The following is a 26,197-nucleotide window of genomic DNA, read 5'->3' on the forward strand; positions in this document are numbered from 1 at the left end:
CAGAGCATAATAATGACATTTTCGATTTTAGAGTCAATCATGGTCGTTTTCACTACCATATTTGCGTATATTAACCGCTGGAATCCCAACCGTTCCGTCGCCCAGGCGACACAGAACCCGTACCCCTTTGGAACAAGAGAGTGGAGGGCGTTCGCGGACGCCCAAACCACCGAACACGAGCTTATGGTCATGAGGATCGCAGACCTCGAGGCTCAGGTACAGCAGACAACAGAGCTGGCGGGCTCGCTTGAAGCGCTGGCAGCTTCCCAGGCCACACTCATTCACGACCTCCGGCGGCAAAATAAGGCCCTGGAGGAAGGTCCAGACCCCGAGGTTTTACAGAGGATATTCGACAGAATACACACGCCTCTTAAAAATCTCTCACAGCCCGAGCCCGAGCCACAGCCTGCAGACCCAGCGGCCGCGGGGCATGACAACACTGCGGTGGCCCCAGCTGCTGCATCTGCTGCGACCCCCGGTCCCGGCCGGGGCCCATCTCAGGGAATGGTGACCGGCCACAAGATGGCGGCTCGCACCCGACCTATGACCCTTGCTGAGGAGCTGGAAGGCCATCTTGGAGATGATTCTGAAGACGATTCAGAAGTGGACGATGCATGATTTGTTGCCTATCTGAGTCCTCCAGGTGACGTCCCTTCCACACCTATATAACTACATGCTCTCATAATATATGAGTTTCGTTTCAATTCTAAAATCTGATTTCTTTAATGTCAAGTTAAAGTGCTCCGCGCTTGCTCACTGCACGTGTGTATGTCCCGAGTCGTCATTTTGATCAACTACCACCCGCCATGGGTTCCAGACTCGGAATGGCGTCGCAATGAATATCCAGTCCCCTTTCAAGAGCAGTACTAGAAAATCTGCGCGCCGAAAACAAAGTGAGTAGTGTCTTTTTACATACCAAGAAGATCCAGTGACTCGCAAATGTGTGACAATAACTGAGAGTTAGTGGCTGATTACGTGCGACCGAGAGTATATTAAAGCCCATCGTTTCTATCCTTGGACCGAGCGCTCTTCGCTCCCTGTCCTTGAGCACACACAATCCACCAGTCCAGAACCCAGGGAGTTCAAGCTACGAAGTCAACAAAAGAAAGCGAACAACAGAGGACAGAAAATATGATGAGACCGATCTCCGACAATGACCTGTTACACTGGCTCGGCGCATTTGTGGGATCTCAAGCGATATGCATGGGCAGCTTGGTCTGGGCCGTCGAGCACATGAAGCCTCACATCGACTCGAGCAGTGCAAAGGCCGACCTGCTGGTCTTGGCCTTTTGCTGTGCCACTCTTTTTTTGATTGCAATCATGTTAGGAGTCTCTAATGCAGTGATACTCAGCCCAGTTGCGTGGTGTCATGGATCTCGCAAGGCTGATCACTCAGACGGGATCGGGTTCCAAGACGCGTCACAGAAACACAAGTCCTTGCTTGAGCGTCGCGCAAGACTCTGAGAGCCAAATGAGAAGAATAGAAAATATACCTGGATATCTCTAAGCCGTGCCGTCAAATGAATAAACCCGAGCGCCGGGATCAGAAAAACTTGGACTTCAGTCCTCCCATCACCACGTTCCTCTTTTGCTTGCCAATGAATTTGTTCACATCATCGGCCCAGCCCTGGCTCTGATCGTTGAGGCTCTCCATGTTGTCTCCCATGAGGTTTAGTTTCTCCGTCCTTTCGTTGAGTTGTCGCTGCAGATACTCGCCCCATCCCTCATTTGCTGCTCCAGTCCCGGAAGAACTTGCACCCGCGCCTCCCCTGGCCAACCTTGCCTCCTCCGCTGCTGCCGCCATCATCCTCTTCGAGGCCGGCCTGTCGGGCCCACCAATCAGCAGGTCGAGGTCTGTCGGCGACACATATTGCGTCCCCGACAGCCACTGCACGTTGGAAATCGTTGGGCGGGGCGGTATCACGGCCTCGGGGTTGACAAGCTTGTCGTCGTTGTTGAGATGGTCCTTGCCTTTGCCCGTGCCCCATACGGGAATGACGACAAGTTCGGAAGGCCCAGCCCATCCGATGATATCTCCGGTCGAGGAGACGATGCTGCTGGTGCTTCGGGTGGGGTCGAGCATGGGGAGCGGGGCCTTGCTGATCTCTTTCAGGCCTGGCAGAGAGAATGCGCGAGCGCTACCATCGCCGAAGGTGGCCACCAGCGCGAAACCGTGCAACTCAAAGTCGGTGATAGCGGCTGCGTCGCAAAGGACATCGTCAAAGGATTTGGAGGCTCCCTTGGAACTAGACGGCTTGAAAATACGGGCCTCAGTTTGAGTAGCTGGGCCGTCTTGGTCAGTATCCGGTTTGAGGAGCAATAAAAGGTGGGAAGATTGAGACAGGAAAACTCACCAACTACCAGCACGCCATTGACGTGGTGGCCGCTCCTTAGGCCGCCCATCACTTCTGGAGTAGCTGCAGCAGGCCGGCCGGTGTCAGCCTGGATCGGACAGAGCGCGATGATCTTGTCGCCAAGGCTCGCAACGCCGGCCAGCTCCACCGAATAGCTGTTTCCAGAGGGCAGGAGCTTGAACGTGGCCACTTTACCCTGAGCGGTGCCCACGAAGCATGCGATGCTAGAGTATTTGTCATCATCGAGTGTCATTATTCCAAACTCAATCACAACCGGGTGGTCCTTTGTGGCGGTAGCGCTCGAGTGGCCCCTGAGGAAGGACGACCTCTTCTCCTTCTGTGCGAGCTCTCCCACGGACGCCTTGAAAATGACAGATGGGCCTCGCAGGTCAATGATGCTGATAGAACCGCCCTCGGAACCAACAGCTACGAATCCGACATCGGAAACACAGAGGGCGGTGACTGGCCCCTGCCCGGTCTCGTACAGGACGTATGGCTGAAGACCCTCCTTCAAAGAAGGCTCAGTCCTCGAGCTGATGTCGACCAGGCCGCCAGGATTGCTCTCGAGCTGCTTGGTGTCCTCTTGGCCGAAGTTGTGGTTTCCCCCCCATCGGTAGATGACAACATCACCGCTGGTGGTACCGGCTGCGAAGTCACCAGTGGTTGGTGCTAGGTGCATGGCAGACACGTCTACGTTTTCGAACCGGCCGAGAGCCCTGGCGATATCAACCTGCAGTTGCGCGGGATTCTCTATCTCATCGGCGTGGCCGAGATCCCAGAGGCGGACGGTGCTGTCGGCGTGGGCCACCTGTATGATATTTCTGCCCTCGTATCGCCTTCGCGGCTTCGGGGCCTCGGCGCCCCCCTTGACAAGATCCTCGCCTTTGCTGCGCTTCTCTATCATCCCCAGCCACCGTCCCCGGTCAAGAGTCGAGACTGCGACCTTGGTCACGAAGGGATGCACGAAGGACAGCGAGGGGTGGAGCTGGTTGGTGGGGCTGATTGGATATCCGGAGGGGAAGCTCATGGTGATGAGCTCGCCCGAGGAGAGGGTTGCCAGGATGGCGAGCGGGTCCTGAGCCCCGGCAAAGTGAGGCGATGACCGTGGGATCAGGCAGTAGTTGGTCACGTCGGTGCCTGGTGGGATGGGCAGAGTTTGCTGGCGCTTTGCCTTGAAGTGGTCGCTGAGTGCCTGCCAGGACGAGGTAGCATAGACGGGGGTCTGGCCCAGCTCCAGGAAGGTCAAGCCCTTTTGCGGCTCGTCGGTTGCCTGGCCCCCGGCGATGAGGAGGGCAGTATCATCCGGGTTCTCCTTGCAGCACCATGAGATCTTGGTGAAGGGCTGGATGAGCCTCTGAGGCGGAGGAGTCGAAGTGACCTGGTCGACAGCCATGTCGTAGATGGACCTCGCCATGACGACCCGGCCGTCCTTGGGGTCCCAGAAGACGAGGCTGCCGTCGTCGTGGGCGGTCAAGACGAAAGTGCCCGTGGGGTGCCAGGCAGCATGTAGCAGCCTGGGCCTGCGCAGGGAGTCGACGTTGTCCGAGTTCCCGCCGGGGGCGCCGGGGGCCAAGACGTACTCGAAGAACCTGGTGGGCTGGTTCTGCTTGAAGGAGTAGATGACGGCGCCGTGGGTGTAGGCTACCAGCAACTTGCCGATGTCGCGAGGGTGTAGCTGCATGGAGACGAGGTGTGCCATGGTGGACTTTGGGTCCTTCTCACGCCAGAAGTTTGGGGTGCGGAAGGGAGACATCCTCTCGCGGTCCAGGTCGTAGGCCGAGACCTCGCCGGTTGACTGGCCGATGAGGGCCCAGTCGAGCATGGGGTCTGTGACGAGGGTGACGACGGCGCTGCCACATGAGCCCCCGGCGATCCTCTTGCCCGTGTCGAGATCCCATATCGTCAGCTCGCCCCTGCTGTTGAGGCTGATCAGCCTATTTGCGGAGAAGTGCAGGCTTCGGATGGACCCGGGCTTGGACAGGTGGAAGTATTTCTGTATCCTGCCCTGCCCAAAGACGTATATCTGCCCGCTGCCAAACCTGGACTCGTTGGTGCCGACGGCGAGGAGGGACTGGACCGGTTCGTAGGCGAGGCAGCTGTGACGGCACGGGTTAGCCCAGGCAGACGGTCTGTCTGTCGCGAGGTGCAACGGTGCAACGGTCGACCCTTCTCCTCTTCTCCTTACCTGATCTGCGAGTTGATGCCGAAGCGTGCCTGCTCGTCGGGGGCGAAGAGGTGCGGGAGGATGGCGGCAGACAGGTCCTTCTGCATGCCCGCCTGCTTTCCTCGGAGGAACGAGGCCATGTTGCCTGGGTCTTGGGGTCCTGTCGGCTGGTTGTTGGCGACATCAGACCCAGAGGCTGCGTGCGGTCTGGGACGAGGTTTGGACAGTAGAGGGCCGGCTGCGAACTACCACAGAGGGGCACTGGAGCTCCGCCTCAGCCCCTGACCAGCGCTACGTCAGTCCTGTCAGATGGAGTTGTGCGATGGCAGGGGTCCCCCGTACCCGGGCCAGCAATAAGTACCTAGGTACCTAGGTCTCCAAGGTACCCAGGTACCCCGACCTCGACCGTATACTGATTGATGTATTATTTCTTCTAATGCAGCAGAGCAGCCAGACTCCATATCTCGGATATTCCAGGGTCAGAAACGAAAGAAAGAAAAAGAAGAGGAGGAAAAGGACACTAGCTACGTGTCGCAGAGCGGCTCGGCCTGTCGCCAGCCGAGCCAGTGTCGACCAGGCCGGCAGCGCTGGCATCCTCCCCGGCCAGCTCCTCGAGAGTCTTCCTCGCGGACTCGGGGACCAGCCACGAGGTGCAGAAGCCCAGGGCCATGAGAGCAGCGAATATCTGCATGATGTGGGCTGTCCAAGGCGCAGCCCAGCGTGGGTCCGCCTTGGCCTTGGCGGCATCCGCCCCGATGGTCCTCAGAGGCCCAGACGCTGCCGAGATGCCGTGCGACGTGGACTGGTACCGCGTCGGTAACACCTTTGAAGAAGAACTGGCTCAGCGTGAAGAGCGCCATGAAGGCCCCGCCCGACAACCTCCAGAACCCGAAGCCGATGGTGCAGAACAGCACCGTCAGCATAAAGAACCCAACCAGCCCGGCTATGGACTGGCTGGCGAGCTGGACGACAGGCTCTGGGCGAGCGTGGAGAAGATGATGATCATGAGCTCCAGCCCGTACATCTTCTTCCGTCCTACGACATCGGCCAGTATGCCAAATCCAACCTGGCCAGCAACCGTGCCGGCGGATGTCGCTACCTTGATGGCTGTGTCGTCGGCATCCGGGATCTTGCCCCCAAAGTAGACGATTCCGAGAAGAGATGTGACGAGGCCTATGGCGAATATGTCGTAGCTGTCGGTGAAGAACCCAGTCTACATTCCGGTGCTGGTCAGCTTGGTCCCTCGCTCTCTGCGCCCGGGAATTGTCATCGCCGCCGTCGCAGTCACTTACTCCTGCTACGGCGATGGCCCGGACCGTCCTGCCTCATCAGCACAAACGCAACATTTCCGGTTGAAGCATGACCCCGTTTCCAGATACCAGGAACCCGGTTATGAAGAACCAATTAGGAAGAAGCCAGGCAGTGCCTAGGGGCATCCATACCAAGTCTTAAGTTTACTCGAATCGCGAGGCTGCGAGCTGGAACTAGACGGGAGCATGATGTTCTGGACCAGGACGATCACAGCCCTGATACCTCGGGTGTGATTGGAGACCGTTGAGGGCTTAACGGACGACAAAAGCTTATTGCTCGTTTTACAACTTCAGACACATTCGCCAGGGGCAGTGCCGTGGTCAAATCGGCGCGGCATGGATCATTTTACGAAGCCTTGATGTGATCTCTCCTCTGCTGGAGCCTCCGCCGGGAGATGTGGTTTCAACCCCGAGTCTAAATGCTCCCATGCCGTGAGGTTGTAATACTGAGGTTGCGGACGGTACAACCAGGTCAACGGATATCATCACCAAGGACCGGGCCGGGGCAGGGTTTGCAGGGGCAATGTTAGTGCCAAGCACCACCCATTGGAAAGCGGCACCTAGGCACCCGCTCCAACTAGCGCAGGGGCTCGACAGGCTTCAACGTCCATCGTCCGTCGTCCGTCGTCCATCGTCCATCCCTTCATCTACAATCCCCCCGAGGTCTGTGTCGCCCAAACCTAAAGAACCCGGCTGACCAGAGCCAGCCGAGGCGAGGTGCGCTTATGCTCTGTGGCGATGCCGCGTACTGCCACCCCTGGCGCCATGTCAACCGCATCGACGCCCAGCATGAGGAGATCGCTGGGTGACGGAGGCGGTGGCCCCAGCATCAGTGATTGGAGCCGGCACAGGGAGACCATCAGACGGCTCTACATAGACGAGAAGAGGAAGCTCAAAGAGGTCATGGATATCATGGCCACGGAGCATAACCTCGTGGCGTCGTGAGTCCCTCTGAATGCTACAATGTCGCATCACGAGTCTGACATGGGCACAGGCCCAAGATGTACAAGGTTCGCATGAAGCAGTGGGGGTACTCCAAAAATATCAGGACTGTCTCCGAGGACGTCCGGTCCCTTATGGACTCCGTCAACCAAACGGATCGCTCTGTCGTGCTAGCAACAGGCCGCGTGGTGGACTCCCAGCGTCTGGCTCTACACCTGCGGCGAAAGAAGCAGGGTCTCGTGCGGGCGACGCTGCCACCTTTGCCACACCCGCCATCTATCAGGCCTCCGGACATCTTCCACATATCAGAGGCCGTTCTGGCCCATACGCGCGGGTACATGTATGGGCAAACCATAGATGTCGAGTTCGTCTCAGGCCGCACTGCCCATCCAGAGACCAAGCAGGTGACAGACTCCATGCATATGCTGAGGGGTCTCCTTCGGGCCGACAAGTTGGACGAGGCCGTCGTCTTCTTGAGAAAGGTTCCGGACCAGATACGCGCCTTGCTCCGCCACGAGCCTCCCCAGATCCTGAACAGGATATTCACCATGGTCGTACACCTGTTGAGTGTCCCAGGGCAACAGGAGCGGGTGGGGAGGATCGTCAAGGCGCTGGTCAACTACGCTGCAGCCGCTGCAGCCGAGCCAAACCTGGTATGCTAGTTATCCGTCTGCTCCCCTCCCGGTGGAACGACACTGCGGCCAACCAGACCGGACACTGACCCAGGATTGCACAAGGGCTGGTCCGACCGTCATCCCGTGCGCAGGGTACTGCAGGGCCTGGCTTCTTTGGACGACCAGGACACTCTCGCCCTGCATGACCTCGCTGTGCGAGCCTGGAAATGTCTGCTGGACGCGACGGATACCGTACTGGGCACGCCCGAATGCGCCGTGAACTTTCCTCGGTGGTTAGACATGGGCGAGTCCGCCGGCTACGACGCTCTGCCGAGCGCATACCTCGCCCAGAGGCAAATGGAGATATGCCGGCAGAGAGCAGAAGAGTTCGGCGAGGGCTCGCCCGAAGCCGTCGGCGAGCTGTTCTTCCTCACCGAGCTGGAGCGGCAGAGGGTAGATGCCCACGGCGGCTCCAAGGACTACCTGATATCCCTCCTCACACTGACACTACAGCGGATACCCGAGGGAGAGTGCCAGATCGCGAAGCTGAACTGCGAGCTGTACATGGCTGGCATCGCCAAGGAGCAGGGCAATAGGGAACTCGCCGAGGCCTACCTACGAGCTGCAATTGACACCAGGGTCAAGCGAGGCGGGGCCAAACCGCTCCTCTTCCAGAAGCTCACAAAGCTCGAGGATTGGCTTACTGAGTGGGGAGAGGTGGCAAAGGTGGCTGAGTTGCAGCCATGGTACGTTCAAATTTCTTAATACTCCCCAGCAGCTGTGTCATTTCAAAACCTGATGGGACATCTTCCACGGGATAACGCTCACCCTTTACGTTACAGGAAAGAGAGTGTCCGCGCTAGCATGAACGACGCTACTACCGTATGACAATGCCGGGATCTGAAATGTCCCGGGGGACATTGACTGCATGGCTGTTGAGCCTCAATGCCTCCCTCAAATTTGGAACGTCGAGACCTCACAGATAAATGACACTCTCGCAATTGTCATAAGGCTGTGTCCAGGGATTCAGGTGCCCTGCGTCGCCATCTCCAGGCCATCAACATACTCGTCCAGTCAGCTGCTGAGGTTGACCAACCGGCCATAAGACTCAGCTTACATGTGGGTGAGAAGTGATCGGGGACCTCGCAGGAGCGCATGACGGATCGTGTGACACACCGAAAAATCGTGAGGGCTCTCAATGACGCGCCGGGACTCAGTTTGGTTGTCATGTGCCACTGCGATATGGCACGGGTCCTGTCGAGTGCTACGACCGATAGATCCAGTGAGCCGGGAGCTGAATCTGACGTGTAGTAAAGATGGCTGGAATTGGCCGAATAATATCATCCTAATGATGGCCGGGGCAGATTATTATTCTCGGCCTGGGAAGACGCCACTAGGGAGCTTTTGAGACTGTCGCAGTGGACTCATTTCGAAGTCCAACCCGTGTTGATGGCGCTGTTTGGCCGTGGCAACCCGGCGCAACGGCTCCAGGAACTCCACTTCCATTCAGGAAGTTCATACCTGCCTCTCCCTTACGAAACAGGCAGGTATTAAGTGAGAGTTTGGTGTGGGAAAAATAGCGCAACAATGGCCAGGGCTGAGTGAAAACGCCAGTTCAAAGCCCCGGAACTATATTCTGCTAATAGAGAAGACTGCCCCATGGTGCCTGTCAACATGTACTCTCGCTTCCTGAGACTCTAATATTCATGCTCAATCTAAGATGGGGGTCTTGGATAAGATCATTTTATTCTGGAATTGGTTATGCCATCCAAATATAGTGAAACGAGAAAATATTTGGACCTCACCTGGGTTCCGAGACCTCCTGGAGAAGCATGTGCACATGTCCACACCAGACCATTTCCAACCAAAGGCCGTGTCGTAGCGCAGAATGCGGGAGATGAGAAAACGAAATTATAACTCTGCATCGAAGACTAGCCCAGGGGCCAAGACGGAGCACGTCTGCCCACTTGTACACCCACCGGCTTGGCACAGCCTCCCGAGGCCACGTTCAAATTTGTATCAAGCGCACCGAAGCAATTCAAGGTCGTCACTCATATCCATGATGGTATTTCTTCTAGCGGGCGGGAGCCCAGATCATAAGGGTAATATGCTCGGATAAATCCCCGAAGGATACAATTTTACAGAGGGCCAACTCGCCTGCGCGGCATAATCCCCGTAACATTTCTAGCACGTGTACCTGAACCCAGGCTGGAAGTCCTCGTCGTTGGACTCGAGCTCCTTCTCGCCGCGGTCCGCCCGGCGGTTCTCGATCTTGAAGTAGACAGTAAGGATCCCGACCAAGAGGATGTTCAATAGGGTGCAGGCAATGCAGGCATACAAGCCTGGGTGATATGAGGGCTTGTCTTGGTTTCTATACACAGGCGTTAGTAAAAAGGGGTGGACAGGAGATGGAAAGAAGATGCAACATCTGAGGCGGCTGCCGCAGTCGCAGGGCGTCACCCAAAAGGAAAGCTTACCGGAAGACCAAGGAACCGGCAATACCGCCGAGTCCGCCGAAGCCTACCAGCGTGGCGGAGCAGAAGGCCCGCTTCCACTGGCCGCGGATATTGGTAGCCTGGTAAGACATGGTCGCGGGCACGTTGGAGTTGGCGCCGGCGGTAACGAGGAAAACGCCAAAGTACCTGACGGCGGGGTTGGGGTGGAAGCCCATGATGGGCAGGCCAATGATGCAAAAGGTCATGTTGATGAGGATGGGGATGCCCCTGGTCCTGTACTTGTCGCCCAGCCAGCCGGTGCCGAACATGACGAAGCCGGCAAAGGCGTAGGGGGGCGCGACGAGGCACTGGGCGGCGCCAACCTCGAAGCCCAGGGACTCGTTCAAGATGACGGGCAGGAAGAAGGCGAGGGCGTAGCTGATGGTGGTGGTGTTGAAGAAGATCAGGGCGTAGGCCCAGATCTTCCAGTCGGTGCCGCCGCGCATGAAGTTGGCCAGAGAGAAGGCGTGGACCTTTGCGTCGCCGCGGTCGGCGTTGACGCGAGCAACGACCCAGGCGCGCTCGCGCTCGGGAAGGAAGCGCCACGACTTCCTCTTGGAGTCTGGGAAGTCGACGAGCAGCCAGTAGCCGGCGATGCCCACGACGCAGGTGATGACACCCTCAATGATGAAAATCCAACGCCATCCAGTCAGGTCTGCGAGCCCGTTCATGTGCATCAGGCCAAAGGCCAGGATGCCGGCGAAGGCGGACGCGACGCAGCCCAGGAGGTAGAAGACGGCATAGCGCTTGCCCATCTCATCTGAGGTAGCTGTGAGTTGCGTGGCCATGGGCGGCGGGGAGACAGGGGCCGGGGACTGGGCGGAGCACTTACATCTTGTATACCAGGTGCTGAGGAGATAGACGCAACTGGGGAAGAAGCCAGCCTCGAGCAGACCCAGGACGACCCTGAGGCCGGCCAGTTGATCCCAACTCGAGACAAACCCCATGCCAATCATACATCCGCCCCAGAGCAGAGTGATTCCGGCAAGGTGGAATCTTGGGCCGACGGCACGGCAGATGACGGTCGAAGGGGGCTGGAAAATGATGTAGGTCACAAAGAACAGCAGAGTGATGATTGACTGTGCACCAAGGGTCAGGCCGGAGAGGTTTGCGCAGAGGGCAGCAGGACATGGGCGAGAGGCTGTATACTTACGTATCGGTCCCCAATGAGCATGAGCTCCTTGCCCATGCCAGCAATGATGGCATTGCCCAGGTTGGTACGGTCCATCAGGGAGACGCAGTACATGAGGCCGACGGTGGTGACGAGGCGGCGGTCGATGCGCTGGATGATGCGCTTCTGCTCGGCTGGGGTGAACTCATTGTCGAGGATGTTGGAGTCGGTCTGGTATGCGGCATTGTCGTCGATCTGGTCGACGCCCAGCTTCTCGCTGTTGCGGTCCATGTTGCCGCCGTGGGGTGTCAGGCTGGTCCTGTCGGAAGACGGAAAGGGAGAGAAGAAGAGGGAGAGAAGGGCCTCGAGCTCTCTCCGTGGCAAAGGAGGAGGAAGAGAGGGCGGATTGGGTTTTATCTGCCAAGTGGATTAGCCTTTGGAGACAAAATGTGGAACCTAGTATCGCGGCGACCACCCCGGCAAGGGCAGGCAGGGCTCACTTGGTTAAACTTAATCTGTAGTAAATATACGGAGCGCAACTCCAGCCAGGCCGGGGCTCAAGGTCCAATGTCGGAGCGGATGCGACACTGCTGCGTGGGACTCGGACGGCTGGCGATCGGTCGGGGGCCAGCATGGCTTCATATAACCACGGTACTCCGTACCCCATAGTACCACTCTCGTATACAACTGCAATGTGCACCTCTGCTGTGGCCGAGGGCTCGTGTGCTCCAAGGACCCTCCTCGCTGCCTCCTTGCCCAGATGCCCGATGTGATGGAGCCGAGGTCGCGTGGTCCAATCCGGGGCCAGCCTGGGCCCAAGGCCAAGACAGGCAGAGGTGCTGGTGCGCGGGGTAGTTCACGTCGCGGTGTGTGCTGTGTCTGTGTGTGTGTGTGTGTGTGTGTGGTTGACATCGTCGGGGCCCACTCGACTGTTTGCGGGGACATCTGCAGGGCTTGGGGTAAGGCAGGCTGGCCTCTGGGCGCAATGCAATTGAGCCGCTGCCCAGACCGGCCCAGGCTGCATGTGGTTACCACGGCCGAAGAGGCCCCATTTACCCCATTCCCCACGCAGGTAGGCGGGTTGAGGCCCGCCCCCGGAATCTGGGGAAGGTGTGGCTTCTCCATGTCCCTCCCTGCCACCTGCCTCCTGCCTCCATCCCTTCCCACCCCCTTTCCACTTGTTCTCATCAGTAGGTATCTACCATGCATGGTATGTATGATATACCACCACCACCACTGATGGGTTGAGTTGACAACAGACAGGCCTTGACAACAGGCACGAGCCCTGATCCCTCGCGGCCATTTCCTCTTTCGTCCCTGGTGCTGCCATAACCTTTGATGTCCACCAACACGTCTTGTCTTGGCCAAAGTTTTCCCTTTGTCACGGTGCATTTTCGACATGGAATTGTCCTCCCAGCCGCCGTACCATCCACCCCAGATACCAGATCACAGATGCCAGATCACAGATATCAGATCACAGATACCAGATCACGGGTGCCAGATCACGGGTGCCGGATCTGGTCGCTGCCACACGTGCGACCGCCGATCCAGACAGCCAGATGTTCGACTGGGTCTCGGCCATGCCCTGCCTGCACTGCAATCCAGCTGCCGGGACTGCAGCCCTGATCGAGTCCAATCGCATCTGCTGCCCGCGCTTGGCCCCTGGAAATCCTCCGATTGTTGGGTCCAGCCAGCACATATCAATCTGCCACACAACACGCTCACGTCCTTTTCGATAGTGCCGGCCTGGCACTCTCCTTGGGCATTCCGAGTGTCCCAGGCCGAGGCAGCTTTGCCAGGCTTGCCCAGCTGCCCAGCTGCCCAGCTGCCCAGCCTCTGGTCTTGCCCTAGGCCGCATCCTCATCAAGTTATATCGCCTTGAAACATTCATCTACCATCCTGTTCATCCCACGTGCTCCAATAGCGCCCCTCACCGAGACGCCAAGCTCGACAGCACCATCCGGCTGCCACTGCCACCCCTAATTGCACTCTGTGGAAACCACAAACCCAACACCGCAACATCATCACTTTCAAATGCTCCCCGAGGCTGTCATATCCTCGGCTGATCTGCCTTCCGGTTCGACACACTTCTCATCGCCACTTGTCCCCTTATCCACCGTCCCAGTTCCTCGGTCCTCGGTCCTCGGTCCTCGTCCCTTCGAGGTTCACCTTGGTCTGAATCTCTCCATGTGTCTAGAGCCTCCAAAGTTCCGCTCCATCGCTCCCGGGTGAATCCTGATGTGCCCATCTTGTCCTTCAAGATTCTCTGATTTTCTCCTGCTTCAGTGGCGGGACCCAAGCAAGCACTTATTAGTCCGGCTCGCCCGAGCAGAAGACGAATGGGACACGGCTGCCCTCACATGCATGTACCACATCCCTTGGCTGCTTCTCATATACAATCTGTGTCTGTGTCTGTGTCGCCGAGGACAGTGTGACTCTGTCGTGCACTGTACTCTGTCTCTGTCGCCCGGCCCGGCTGCGCAATCCGGGACGAGCCCACCCCTGTCGACTTCCTCTTTCGGCCGCCGCGCCGCCCATCATTGGCCCAAGGCAGCGCGGGCGGCATGGGCCACCCAAAGCCTAAACCTCCGCTCCGCTTCCTAGGCGCAGATGGGGTGGAATTAACACTTTTTTTTTTTTTCTATACGTAGCCATTGAGAAGTCCCCAACCCCCCGAGATATTCGCATGGCGTTCAGCCAAGAAATTTTCGGCTTGGATCAAGCAGGCTGACCCACGAGCAGCAGCCAAGGCCGGCCCGACGGGCTGGTGCAAACCGGGTAAGCCGGGCTGGGGTCAGCTCCACAGACGAGGTCGGACACGAGGTCGGGGAGGAGAGATCATGACAGATAGAGACCATTCCATATATACATGTACACCAAACGCTGACGGACGAGCCTTACTAGAAGGAACTCAGTACCAGAGCCTCAGGACGCGCCTTGCCCCTGGCCATCGTGCCATGTACAGACCTTCTCCCCTCCCTTCTATTCCCACACACGCCATTTCTGCCATCTCAGACTGGCTGGGTCCCTTGAGGTGCGGCAGAAACACATACATACAGCGTCGCCGAATGCTGTCATGGCTTCCGCATCATTGGCCCTTCTTTCAAAACCTCACCAATTGCTTGCGGTTCAGCAACGGGACCTCCTCAGCAACTGTCGTTTCTTCTCGCATCTGCCCACTCCTGTGCTGGCGCAGCCATGTGAATATCTCCTCAGTGTGTCGAGAGGGCCGGCAACTCGGAGGATTACTGCAAAGAATTTTGCCTGGCCAACAAGACACTGAGGACGAACTGCAGTCATCCCATTTGTCTGTGGGAATCCCACTTTCGCCTGACTGAATTCATAAATGCATCGCACTTGATTGTCATTCTATCTGTCTGTGGCTCTTCACTGTGAAACCACACGGACTCTAGACTATGGCCTACCAATGAAGAGTATCAAAGGTGGACCAAAATCCCCAAAGAATGCAAACGCACAACCCCCTCGTCCAAAAAGTTCTCCCGGCATCGCCTTGTACTTGCTCTCTTTGGAAGCCCCCCCCTTCCAACAAGAAAAATAAAGCAACGCCATTTCTTCGCATCTAGGAAATTTCAGGATGCTCCTTGTAATCTCCTTAGATGTACCACATCGTGCCCTTGAAGAAATTAATGTTTTGTGCATCCGCCTTACCCTCATCTCCACCAATCTTCAACAGCGGCTTTGCAGGCTCCTGAGGGGTCTTGCTCGACCGCTCCGTTTCCGCTGGCTTCTTCTTCTTCTCGTCCTTCTTCTCGTCCATCTTCTCAATCTTCTTCATTTGCTGGAACCATGGGTCTTTGGTTGACGCGGCAATGTCCTCATGAGCCCGGGAGCGAGCAGCAGCCAGGTGCGCGTAGTAGATCGCGGGGTGGATGGACACGGGCGTGGTGGAGCGGATGTACTGGTAGCACTGCTGGTAAATCATGGCCTGGAGTTTGTCTTGAGGGTACTGAACCTCGTCATGGATGACAGTGTAGTGAACAGGCCGAGCAGTGCCTTGGATCGCGACATGGGAGCACAGATAAAAGTCGTAGTGGAAGGGGTGGGTGACCTCGTGCTCAATTATGGTGCCTGGCAGAGGGTTTCCGTTCTTGTCGCCAGCACCACTGCCCGGGAAGAAGCGGATGTGGTGGCGCTTGGTAGCGACGACCACAGTAATCTTGGGCTTGTTCTTCCCAATCTCGTGGAGCACCTCGCGAATCCCCTGCACTTCATGCTCCATGACGTGGGCAAATTGGCCCTCAGCGACGCCGTCGCGGAAGTAGAAGACGTGCTCGGGAGCGCGGTTGTTCTTCTGGCACCATCGGCGCACGGCGTCGGGGAAGATTTTCTTGATGTTGTAAGGCGTGATGATCTCCACTCGGTGGCCGTTGGTCTCACAGACGGCCGAGTATCTGATCGCCTCCCGATCCATGGACATGGTTATAGCAGCCATAGAAGCCAGTGGTCCGGACAGCGCCTGCGAACCCGCGCCGCCGTGCGAAATGTCAACTCCGATCATCATCGTGGGCACCGTGTAGAACTGAACTTTCTGGAGCCTCGAAGTGAAGCCCCCCAGCTTCGCGTTGACCTTCATGGCCACGTTCGAGCAGTATTGGGGTTGACACTTCTTGACGTGATCACAGAACACCATCTGTGACAGCATGGCGAATCGGATCTCCAGGTTCTTCTTGAGGCGCTCGTAAATGAAGGTGGTCTTGACTGGCAGGACAAAGAAGATGAGGTCCGGCAACGCGCCGTTCTCCTGACCAGTCTGGCGGTACAGCTTCTCAATGTCCTCAGCGGTCGCTCCGCTGGCTTGGAAAGTTAACTGGTGAACTTTGGGTTTCATTGTCGGGACCTGGCCGCCGTGCTTCCGGTAAGTTTCGGCAAACGCTGCTCCGAAACGCGCGGCCGTGGGCTCATCGACACACCTCTGGACCACAATGATGGACCACGACTTCAGAGGGCGGATGTTCCGCTCAGCGAACACTTGGTCACGCAGATCCCACCTGCCGCTGGTTCGTGGATCAACTGTCTTCTTGCCGAACTGCACAACTGGGTTCTGAAGGATGCGTGCTGGCACTGACTGCATCTGCGGGCTGATCTTGACACCAAACTCGCGCAGATAAGGATCGTCAACCCACCTGAGGGCCTTGATGTTAGTCATGATGGCATTTGCACGGACCGGAGGTCTTGTAACAGCAAACTTGATCATGGCGGCCGTCTGATCAGGATCCAGCTTGAAGTTGTACCTCTGCCACGGCAGCATGGTGACGCACTCCATAGGAAAGACTCCGTCGCGAGTGGTCTGAATCAGGGGGAAATCCGGATACCGAAGCCGGACGTTGTACCGCGTGTGGAAGTACTTGGTAACGGTGATTTCCTCGCCGTTCTTCAGCGTGAATGTGAAGTTGCGGGCGTTGGCGCCGTCCCAACCGAACCTATCAACGTCCCAGACAAAGTCCTTGATGGTGTAGGTTTTTGGGTCGTTTGTCTTGCCACGGTGGTTGACATGGAACTTGCACTTGGCCAGGCGCCGAAGGGACCTGAACATTTCAGACTTGGCGGGGAAGTACGTGGTTGGCTTCGTATCAGTGCGCTCCCACTTCTCTGGCTTGAGTCCGTCCGCAATTCCCTGGTGGTCGAGGTACTGCCACTCCTTCTTCACGCTGGCGAGGTAGTTGACGACCAGTTCAATGAAAGGCGTTCCTCCCCGCCAAAAGCACGTGTTGGTCACGTCCACGTTGATGCCCATGCCCATGCCGCCGCTCTTCATGGAAGAGTTGATTTTGATCGCCGCGTAGATTCCCTTGACGGCATGAACGAAGGACCGGCGGTTGAGAATCATCCACTCCTTCGTATCGTAATCATAAAAGTTCCTCTTTATTGCCAGCAGGTTTTCCGATGGAAACTGGCGGACGAGGTGGTCGAAGAAGTTGATACATTCCAGGACTGTCTTGTCCCATTCAGCTTGGCCCTCAAGGTAGGCCTTGAGTGAAGCGAGGCGGATCTTGGTGCTCTGCTTGATGTAGAGCGTATGCCAGTTGTCTTGTCCCGGCCTTGTCATCCTGTTGCGTTCAGCGTCCATGTCGATTCGGATGCGCATCTCGGGGATGTTGTTCCGAGACCAAGCTAGGGCACGCCCGTCGTGGATCCACTTGAACTCGAAAGGCCCGTACTTGTCGTCAACCTTGAGCCTCTTCTGGACGGTCTTCGTGTTCCAGAGTGTCTTGAGGAACGAGGGCTTCGAGAGTTTGTGCACCGGGCTGAAGGTGACCTACGAGAGACTGTCAGAGAAGTCACGAGGAGTATGAAGGATGCTGACACCTACATCGTACTGGTAAATGTCACAAGAAGGCATTGCCGTCACTCTGAACTGGTTGATGTTGATCTGGGTTTTCTTTCCCGCAACGCCCAGACCGGGGCGTTTGGCAAAAGGGTGGTCGAGCTTGCCCTGATGACAGTATTAGTGAAAGGCGCAGATTGAGTGTGTTATGAAGCGTGCTTCTTACCATGACGTAAGCCTCGGGGGGCAGGTCGATGTTCTTGTTCAACTCGGATTTGAAGATGTCTCCCACGGGCTCACGGGCAGGGTCGAAACCGAGAGGCTCGGGGTAGCCCCGGGGCGGCGAGCGGCTTCCCACGTTGCTAGGTGGTCGGCTGCCCACAGAACCAGAGGGAGCGCCCACATTGCTAGGTGGGGCTGATCCTGGGGCCTGGGAGCCCGGATGAGATGCGGACACATGAGATCCGCTGACCTGGGAGGTCCGGCGCGAGTGCGAGCGCGAACCGCTGCCAGAGTGGTGCGAACCCTGGGAGCGAGTGTCGGACGGACCATCGAAAGATGGGACCTGGAGGTATCCACCGGTGTACTGAGACATGATGTCTGAAGTAGGATGGGTCTGTGTGTGAGAGATGGTCAGACTTGGAGGACAGTCTCGAAGGCAGAAGTAGGGAGAGGCTGAGAGATGCGTTGAACAGCTGGAAAAGAACGAGAAAGGGATTTTGAAGTCAGAGCTGGTGAGGTGCAGATGGAGCGGTCGGAGAGCACTCAAGGCTAACCTTGGAAGTACTGTGGGTGTTGGGGAGGGGTAAAGTTTGCGGAAAGGCCAAGTGCGTTGTATCAGAGACGTCTGTACAAGACAGACCCGGTAAGTGCAGATGGGAGACCCGAGATTGTTTGGAGAAGGCGTGGATGGAAGGGTGGGTTTGCTTTTGGAGGGCTGGCGTGGGAGTTGGGCAAGGGATGGTAGGTACCAGGCAGTTGAGGTTTCCTAGGAAGGTGCTAGTGGAGCAGAGCTGAAGCAAGCTTTGCACCTGGCCAGGGGATTTGACGGAACGAAGCGCGCCTGAAAGGAGGAGAATCAAGCAGGAAACGTTGGGAAAGAAGGGATCGTTGCCCGTTGCCAGCAAAGCTGAGCAATGCTTGGCGCGAGATGTCAATGGTCTGACTTGACTTGTATGCTGCGGTGTGGATGGGTATCGTGACGAGATCAATTTAGACTGTGGCCGAGGACACAGACCAGGCAATTGCTGTTGCTTTGTGGTTTGGCTCATCAGAGTCCAGGGGGGCAAAGTGAGGAAAAGAGATATGTAGGGGACCAAGTTTGTGCTCGGCGTGGTGGCAAACACTCGCGGCGGGAAAACATACCTTGATTGGGCTGAAAACCTGTCTGGTCTTTGGACCTGATGAACCGTGCGGTTTGGTTTGCTGACAAGTGTCACTGCGTTACGTAGAGTCAGTAAAAGGAGGGAGGATGAGATGTGTGTCTTGGAGATGGTGAAGTTTTGAAGGAAGCAGTGTGCTTGCTGGGTTGGGAAGGGTAATGTAATGGGTGACGGATCAGATTGATGTGGAAACTGAGCCAGAGATCAATTGGGACTGAGCGTGTGTGTGAGAGAGAGAAAGCTTACCAGTCGTGAAGACGCACGAAACAGGGCGTGATGAAAGGTGCCGCTGGAAGTGCTGCTGCCTTGGTGTGTTAGGAAGGAGGAAGGCTCGAGAGACAGGAGTGTTGATGGGAGGACGTGGTGGTGTGGTGCGAAGAAGAGCGTGTAGGAAGGTGTTGGAGACAGCTTGGGGAAGGGAAAAGAAAAGCTAGCCGTAGTAAGGCAGGAGGTTCCTCGGTGGTGTTGGGCAGTTCTGCTGACTGGGCAAGTGGAAGTGGCAGCAGCGATGGTTGACGTTGGGAGAGAGAGGCAGAGAGAGGGCGAAGCAGACTAAGATCAAGGAATGGGGGAAGACGGTCGCATACCTCAGTGCTTTTTGCTTCAAGGCAGTGGTGATCGACTGGTAACTGTCCAGGTAGTGAGTGGCCAGTATCGAGTCGCGGTTGAGGTTGCTTGAAGTTGTTGTTGAGGGAAGAAAAGGTTGGCAGGTCTGGGGGAAGAGGAAAGGTGGGTTTAAGTAATGTTTTTCAGGGTGTGGGAGGACGCGTTCAGCTCCAGAATCCTCCGAGTGTTTGCAATTGTGGAATGGCTGGCTTCGAAGGGGAAACAAGCACACAATAGGCTGTCCTGAGAAGAGATATGGGATGAGAAGGATTGACGACTGTGGTTGGCACTGTGGTTGGACCAGAAGTCTTGTGGTTTGAACTTGGAAGGGGATCCAATCAACAGGGACCCGAGTCACACATTAACTGGCAGGTCAACAATGGTGCTGAGGGCTTTCTTGTGCAGCATTCGTTCGCATTGTCCTATTCAGCAGTCTTGCCAGAGTGTGACAGGTGGGCAGCACGTCTCCCAGAACCTTCGGGAACACTGCAGTCACTGCATGACCAAGAGGACCACCACGCAATCCTCCAACTCCATATCGATTTCTCAGTCAAATTCAACTTAAAGCCTGGCCCTCAGATATCATTGAAATAGCCAGAACAAGGGCAGTGTGGGCCGGCAGTGGCGTTCAAGGGGATCCGAAGTGGGAAACCACAGTTGGCACTCTGCCATTTCCTAGATGCTCTCCTGTTGCCAATTACGTTGAGTTGGTACCAATTTTGAAGACATGGGATAACTTTCTACTATTTTCCTCCTGGACTGCAAAATCTGCGAAAGTGCAAACGAGCAACGAAAGATGTGATGATTCGGACGAAACCGTTGACTGGATTTCACGCTCTTTGCCACGTAAATGATTGAATTGTGACAAACTCAACATAACAGCGTGCTCAATCTGGAAGTGAAAAAAGATGCCCAGAGACATCCACCTTAAAGGTCACACACTCAGCTTTCCAAGAGCCAGACGTAACGGAGAGCTCAATTGTTATTTACAAGTCTTAGGCATCATGACGGGGCCGCACGGGAAGCATTAAGGTCTTGGAAACCTTGGCCACCTCAAACAGACAGGAGGACTCGACATATGAGATCGGATATTCGCACCCACCGAAATGGAGGGCACACCCAAGCCCCAAGGGATAACCTCTCATAGGACAACCTCCTATAGGATAGTCTCCTATGGGGTAAGCTTCTATGGGAAAACATCCTATGGGATAATTGCTCGTGGGTTGGTGCTAAATTACGCACCTTGATCTCCGAGTTCCCTGATATGGGTGTACCGTCCGTTTTGGCGGGTGCGAATATCCGATCTCCGAGATATACGACAGCAGTAGTAGAATCCCTTTCATAGCAAAAGTCTCGAGGGCGGCTCATCGTATCGGAGACGAAAAGAATAACATTTATGTTATGCATGAGGCCTAGAAGTATGGCAAGGCCTCCACCTCCAGGAGGAACAGGTGGCACAACTATTTCATTCCGTGGCACATCATCTCGCAAATTCGAGCGCTTGCGTCGTCCAGAGCTGCTTCGGATGAAGACTCAAGAGCTTCCAGGTCCCGACAGACGCCCGAGGTGAGAGGTCTGTCACGGGCGGCCAGTCTCAAATGCTAACACACTATACAAGTGGTTGGCTTTAACCTGGGTGCATGAGCGTGAGGGGGCCCCAGGGGGGCTGAAAGCTCAATGGCAAGACGGAATTGAACTTCGCATTGCATGAGACTCTTCGTGTGCATGGAGAGCCACGCCCTGCTTAATGTACTTTGAAGTCGCGGACATCGAAGCTGCTCGGGAGACCCGTCTTCTAGGACCACCGAAGACCTCCATCCTGAACACAAGTGGTGACACGAATCCGTTGTGCTCACACAATTATAGCATTGCTCCTAAGTAGCGAGGCCGCAACTCATTTGAATCCTTAACCGGAGATTGTGGCTTAATCAACTCGCTTAAAGCTTTGACGGTTGACTGAACGAAGGCTCCGCATCTCACCATGCGATGGTCTCCAACATATGCCGTTCTTGCTCTCTACCCACAAGCTTCGGTGTCCACACACGGTCGAGCATGCACTGCTCGTGATTAACAAACATGCTAAAAAGCAGATGAAACTGTGGTCTTCATAATATGCTCTTCCATGATCTATCTCACTAACTTGGAATGATGTGCCTCTTTTGTATTGAAGGCCCAGATGGCGCGCAAGGAACCGATGAGTGGCCATCGGTACTCGAGAATCTAGCACATTCCGTCCTAAAGGCCATCATCACATCAGAAGCTCATGTGTTGACCTGGCTTCTCTTCATCAACTAAAGACCGTCGGATCTGCCCACCCCATGCGATTTTGTCACCTCGAGACTCCTTCATATCCTTGAACTCCGCCCAAGAAAACAGCGCAGGGACCATGACACGCAGTTGAACTCCTTTCCCTCTTATTAATACACGGCGCACTGGCTCGAGAAGCATCTTGTTCCATCGATTGCAGCAACCCAGGCAGACTTAACTCTTGGAATCAAATGTGACCAGAGTTCGCATTTTTCGAGACCAACCGAGTAACTGCGCGCTGCTTGCATCCCTGTCGATTGATCAAACCGAATCCTGCGCGTTCCCAATGCTGACCAGTGCCGATCACCGTCGACTTCTGATCATAGGCGGGGAGGCCAAGAACGTGTTGGCACCCGCGCGATGCAACACATGGAGCAGCGTTCTTCGCCCGAAGCCACGGAACCTCCCGCATCACCTGTTGATCAAACTAGTAATAGCGGCCATTGTACTGATCGTGCTGCGGAGGAGCCTGCCCAAAAGGCGGGGCAGGAACAGTGTATTGGGCCTGGCCCGGAGGAGCGCCATAAATCGGTGGTGGCCAGCTACTATCTGGAACGGACATGTTTGCCGGAGGACCGTACCCCATGGCTGGCGCTCCAGGTGGCGCAGTCTGCGTGTATACTGCAGCCGGAGGCGGTGGCTCATATCCTGAGCCACTAGATCCGGGGCGGAGAGACGACTGTCTATAGGTGGCAGCAGCAGAGGCGATCTGTCCACGGCTGGCGCCAAAGGGGCTCTGAGGCCGCGGAGAGTTGCGGCCGTGGAACGGGTAATGCGTGACGTCGGCGGAAACCTGGCGGCCATGCGACGGTGGGATGCGGGCTCCAGCGTCGCGGGTGCCCCGGTCTTGGCTGTTTTTCCAAGAGGCAAAGTCTGGAACGGGGATCTCCCGGAGGAATCGAACCATGTTGCCCGAGTCAAAACGAGGGAAATCGTAGGCCGAAGCCGGCGGGATCTGGCTCAGGAGGAAAGTGATGTCTCGAGAGATAGGGGCGGCCTGCATGCGATTCTGCTGATTGAGACGCCGACCAGCTGCGCCCTTGAGCGGCGACTCGCCTCGCTGCATTTTGCGGGGAGGGTTCAACGAGTCGTCCAAATCTTCGACTGGCAGGGGCCGCTTTGGCGAGTTGACGAATTGTGGCCGGGGACTGACTGGCTGTCGGACAGAAGGGCGGGGGCTGTTCAGCACTGACGCTCGTTGCTCAATCGAGGGCATGATATTCTTGGGTCGCAGCTGAGCGGATGGTGACACGATGATGCGAGCTGCGATTGGGTCGAAGTTTGCCGTTGCGAAACGTGCCTTGAAATGAGCCAGCTTGGGGTCTTCAGGGAAGAGCTCGGCCATGCGCTGCTCTAACTTGACGAATTGGGATCTGTCTCCGTATTGCGACTCGTACTTGTGGAAGTAGGCAAACAACGCCTTGGCCTTCTCAACAGAGCCGGGCTTCTCTGCCATCCTCTTGACACAATTCTCAAAGACGACCCTGGCATCTGCGTTGTCTGTTAGCTTCCCTCTGAGTGCAGTGCTGCCAGGCACGAACTCACTTGTGAAATCATCCCTGGAATGAAGGAATTGGAGGTATTCCACCATGAAGTACTCGTCCTCAGGAAAGAGCCTCGCCCCCCTCTCAAAGATCTTGACACCAGCATTGTCCTTGTAGACCTTCCACTCCATGAGAGCGATGGCCACGTACACATCGCTAGTCAGGCGGCCCCTCTGACGGGCGTCTGTGAAAACCTGGCGCATGCCACCTATGGCACTGTTCACAACTCCTTTGCCTTGAACACGGCGCATCGCCCTCGCGAGAGCAATCCAGACAAAGGAAATCGTCCGAGACAACACATTTGTCCGAGCCGAGAATCCTTGCTCTATGGCCTTTATCTGTGCCTGTTTGGCTGCAAGCTTGAAGTCCTTCTCCTCGGACGTGGCGGCATCCTCGTAGTCACCAGCAGCTCCGTGGGGGGCAGAGTCCATTGCATGATTCTCGTTGATCTTGTCGATGACGGCCTTCTCCTGGTCCTTGGCCTTCTTGACCAGGTCGTACAAGGTGTCCAGAACTTTATTGTAAGGAGCCTTGACGGCATTGCCACGGTTAGCCTTTGCCTCATCACCCTCGACAATGGGATGAGTAGCCTCGACGCGATCGGCATGCTTGAGAGCTAGCAAAACACTCTCCGGGTTAGCCTCAATACCCTGCAGCAAGAACTCAAGGCCCATGTCTCTGCCATCAGGGCCGACCATTTCGTTCTCAAAACACCACTCAGCAGCATCGACCCACATGTCTGGCCAGAAGCGAAGGGCCATCAGGGCCTGCTGGTAGACATAGTGTACTCTCTTCTTCCAAGTCGCTGGGTCTTCTGCCTTCAAGTCGAGGGGGTCAGACTGCTCATAGCTGATCCACTTCTTCCACAGCTCAATCTGCTCGGTGTACTCGTCATCGCCATCGAAGCCAGGTGCAGGCGGGAGACGCGGGAGGTTGGTGCGCTGTAGGCCTCGATTGATGTTGTCCAAGGCCATGTTGGTGCTCTTGGCAGACATGTAATTTGGGGAGTGTTGGGCGAGCAACGCACGGCCGACCTTCTTGTCGATTCCCAACTCGAACTGGTCATACTCACGCCACAGCGTGTTGAGGTTGCGGGTGGGGATGGCAATCGCTCGCTGGTATGTCTTTCGAAGTTGGTCCATCTTTTGTCGGCTAGCCCAATCTGTCTCTCCGACCTGGCCTGGTGCAGACTTGATGAACTGGATGTACTCGGCCCAGATTGGACCCGAATCTTTGTCCACACCGACGCTGCTGAGGACAAACTCGAAGCACTGCGCAATGGTCTCCCTGGCCCGACCCGTCGTGTCGCTCAGGTCGTTGCGTCGTCGGATGTAGTCAAGATACACTGTCCACAGCCTCACGTTCCGGATGGTCGGCAGAGTCCTCTTGAAAAGCTCCTCTGCCCCACCGAAATTATTCATGCTCAGCTCCAACTCCATGTACGCAGTCCAGACATCCGCCTAGGTCTTTATCAGCACTCGCTCAGCCACTCTGGGGACGCGCAGACTTACCGACTGGGGGAAGACAGCCAGGAACCGCTCGTAGACAGACCGGATATTCTCGATATTGTTTCGCGCCCTCAATTCGGCCATCAGGTCAAGCCAGGCATCCATGGCCCCGCGAGGGTCCTCCTTGATGCGGGCCTCGAGCGTGGTGACGACATCCTGGGGAGGCTTGACACCGTTGTTGACGGGCTCCGCCGGGGCAACAGCGCGTTTGTCAGGTTCTTCGACCGACGCAACTGGGGCAGTATTCGCCTGAGAAGTTGGGGGGACATTAGACACAGCTCCCTGGGCTTCCTGGGCGGGAGTGGAAGCATTAGGGGAAGGGTGGGGAACAGAGTGAGGAGCTGGGGCTGGATCGGCCACGGCGCCATTGGAAGCAGGAGCAGGGGCCGGGGAATCATCATCCTCCGACTCGGAGTCTCCCACTAGGAAACCCCCTGCCGTCTTGCGCTTCTTGTTGGCGGGCTGAGGAGTAGACTGAGGAGTAGACTGAGCAGCAGGCGCCTGGGACACCTGCTGGCCGACATGCGGCAGCGGAGTCACGGAGACAGACTCTGGGTCGTATTCACCCACATCTTCGGAAGCGCCATCAGTATTGGGTGCGGAGTCACCAGATGTTTGAGGGGCTGCGGGAGCGGGAGCATGAGCAGAAGCGGGAGCGGAACGATTCAAGTCTTGGTCTTGCGTGTTGTCACTAAGTTGTATATTCTCATTGCCCCCCTCGATTTCATTGTTGCCATCACTCTGCGCCCATGTGTTTTCCTCGACAGCTTCGCTCGCCATGGCTGCGACGTCTGTGCTGGTTGTGGGTGATTCACCGACGGGTAGGTCGAACTCGAACAGCGGACGAATCGATGAATCAGTACGAGGGGATCGGCACTTTTCAAAAGCGACTCGGGTGTCGCGGTCGCGCGAGCGAGGGTTGGCCGCAGCAGCGAGACAGGTGGTCGCAGTGTCTATGTGAAGCACATCGAAGTGAGTCGGAGGGGTGTCAGTCGTTCTTTGACAAAGGACGGCCGTTTGGGGTCGGGGCGGCTGTGCAGAGGCGACAGAGGACAGCTGCTGGCCCTTGACGCAAGGACAAGCCTCCAACAGCCAAGGCCACAGGGAGCCACCGAGCAACAGGAAAGCTAGGCAAGGGAGAGATGGGCAGATCTTGAGGAAAAAAGAAGGCAGTAAGCGATGAGATGTTAGATGCTGGCTTGAAGATAAAGCCCTCGTCGATTTGTTGCTGGGCTTGAGGTCGGTAGGTCATGCAGAATATGTCGGTGGTTGACTCCAAGCCTGGGTGTTTTTGCGACCACCTTGACCTGGGCAGACTCCTCGGAGTGGGCCCCAATGGGGAAGGCTGCCTGCCGGGGACGATTGCGAAGCTTCATTGTCGCGCTAGTAACTCAGGACACTGCCAATCAATGACCCATCGCGTCACTCTTGCTGCAAGTACCCCCGTACCTTGTCATGATATGGACCAGGGACCTTAAGCCCCTGTCCCCCCTCAGGCGCGATCGCCCTCCATTAAACGCGGTCTGAGAGACACAAGAAAGAGTGGAGGCGCGTCGTTGCTGCTCAACCCACCA

General features: G+C 56.5%; 6 protein-coding genes across 6 annotated transcripts; 2 read left to right on the forward strand and 4 right to left on the reverse strand.

Moving 5' to 3' along the window:
• Nucleotides 1-12: 12 nt before the first annotated feature.
• KVR01_012328 (uncharacterized protein) lies at nt 13-618 on the forward strand (the record flags this gene model as incomplete). The annotated part of the gene is made up of 1 exon (XM_044789538.1): nt 13-618. The coding sequence occupies one exon, from the start codon at nt 13-15 to the stop codon at nt 616-618; it is 606 nt and encodes a 201-aa protein (XP_044638516.1).
• Nucleotides 619-853: 235 nt separating this feature from the next.
• On the reverse strand, nt 854-4,965 carry KVR01_012460 (uncharacterized protein). Its single transcript, XM_044785899.1, has 3 exons — nt 4,540-4,965; nt 2,355-4,450; nt 854-2,283 (listed from the first exon to the last, which is right to left on the reverse strand). The coding sequence occupies exons 1-3, from the start codon at nt 4,656-4,658 to the stop codon at nt 1,544-1,546; spliced, it is 2,955 nt and encodes a 984-aa protein (XP_044638648.1). The 5' UTR covers nt 4,659-4,965; the 3' UTR covers nt 854-1,543.
• A 48-nt stretch (nt 4,966-5,013) lies between these two features.
• Nucleotides 5,014-9,025, forward strand: KVR01_012383 (uncharacterized protein). Its single transcript, XM_044784944.1, has 4 exons — nt 5,014-6,769; nt 6,823-7,423; nt 7,508-8,130; nt 8,227-9,025. Exons 1-4 carry the CDS (start codon nt 6,567-6,569, stop codon nt 8,270-8,272), a joined length of 1,473 nt encoding a protein of 490 aa, XP_044638571.1. The 5' UTR covers nt 5,014-6,566; the 3' UTR covers nt 8,273-9,025.
• Nucleotides 9,026-9,568: 543 nt separating this feature from the next.
• Nucleotides 9,569-11,281, reverse strand: KVR01_012329 (uncharacterized protein; the record flags this gene model as incomplete). The annotated part of the gene is made up of 4 exons (XM_044783792.1): nt 9,569-9,755; nt 9,862-10,639; nt 10,712-10,958; nt 11,033-11,281. 4 exons carry the CDS (start codon nt 11,279-11,281, stop codon nt 9,569-9,571), a joined length of 1,461 nt encoding a protein of 486 aa, XP_044638517.1.
• Nucleotides 11,282-14,603: 3,322 nt separating this feature from the next.
• KVR01_012413 (uncharacterized protein) lies at nt 14,604-17,871 on the reverse strand (the record flags this gene model as incomplete). The annotated part of the gene is made up of 3 exons (XM_044792068.1): nt 14,604-17,256; nt 17,329-17,444; nt 17,503-17,871. 3 exons carry the CDS (start codon nt 17,869-17,871, stop codon nt 14,604-14,606), a joined length of 3,138 nt encoding a protein of 1,045 aa, XP_044638601.1.
• Nucleotides 17,872-21,351: 3,480 nt separating this feature from the next.
• On the reverse strand, nt 21,352-25,895 carry KVR01_012340 (cleavage polyadenylation factor subunit RNA14). The gene is made up of 3 exons (XM_044791520.1): nt 24,627-25,895; nt 23,117-24,575; nt 21,352-23,062 (listed from the first exon to the last, which is right to left on the reverse strand). Exons 1-3 carry the CDS (start codon nt 25,401-25,403, stop codon nt 21,999-22,001), a joined length of 3,300 nt encoding a protein of 1,099 aa, XP_044638528.1. The 5' UTR covers nt 25,404-25,895; the 3' UTR covers nt 21,352-21,998.
• Between the last annotated feature and the right edge of the window lie 302 nt (nt 25,896-26,197).

This window comes from Diaporthe batatas (assembly GCF_019321695.1).
Source record: "Diaporthe batatas strain CRI 302-4 chromosome Unknown Contig00019, whole genome shotgun sequence".
Classification (NCBI taxonomy): Eukaryota; Fungi; Ascomycota; class Sordariomycetes; order Diaporthales; family Diaporthaceae; genus Diaporthe; species Diaporthe batatas.

Bases quoted from the DNA above. Each gene is read 5' to 3' on its own strand.
- KVR01_012460 (XM_044785899.1), bottom strand. From the start codon at position 4,658: ATGGCCTCGTTCCTCCGAGGAAAGCAGGCGGGCATGCAGAAGGACCTG. The intron at 4,451-4,539 runs GTAAGGAGAAGA...GTGCCGTCACAG, and splicing joins GGCATCAACTCGCAGATCAG to CTGCCTCGCCTACGAACCGG. The intron at 2,284-2,354 runs GTGAGTTTTCCT...AAGACGGCCCAG, and splicing joins CAATGGCGTGCTGGTAGTTG to CTACTCAAACTGAGGCCCGT.
- KVR01_012383 (XM_044784944.1), top strand. From the start codon at position 6,567: ATGCCGCGTACTGCCACCCCTGGCGCCATGTCAACCGCATCGACGCCC. The intron at 6,770-6,822 runs GTGAGTCCCTCT...ACATGGGCACAG, and splicing joins GAGCATAACCTCGTGGCGTC to GCCCAAGATGTACAAGGTTC. The intron at 7,424-7,507 runs GTATGCTAGTTA...GGATTGCACAAG, and splicing joins CTGCAGCCGAGCCAAACCTG to GGCTGGTCCGACCGTCATCC.
- KVR01_012340 (XM_044791520.1), bottom strand. From the start codon at position 25,403: ATGGCGAGCGAAGCTGTCGAGGAAAACACATGGGCGCAGAGTGATGGC. The intron at 24,576-24,626 runs GTAAGTCTGCGC...ATAAAGACCTAG, and splicing joins TGGCTGTCTTCCCCCAGTCG to GCGGATGTCTGGACTGCGTA. The intron at 23,063-23,116 runs GTGAGTTCGTGC...CAGACAACGCAG, and splicing joins TTCCAGGGATGATTTCACAA to ATGCCAGGGTCGTCTTTGAG.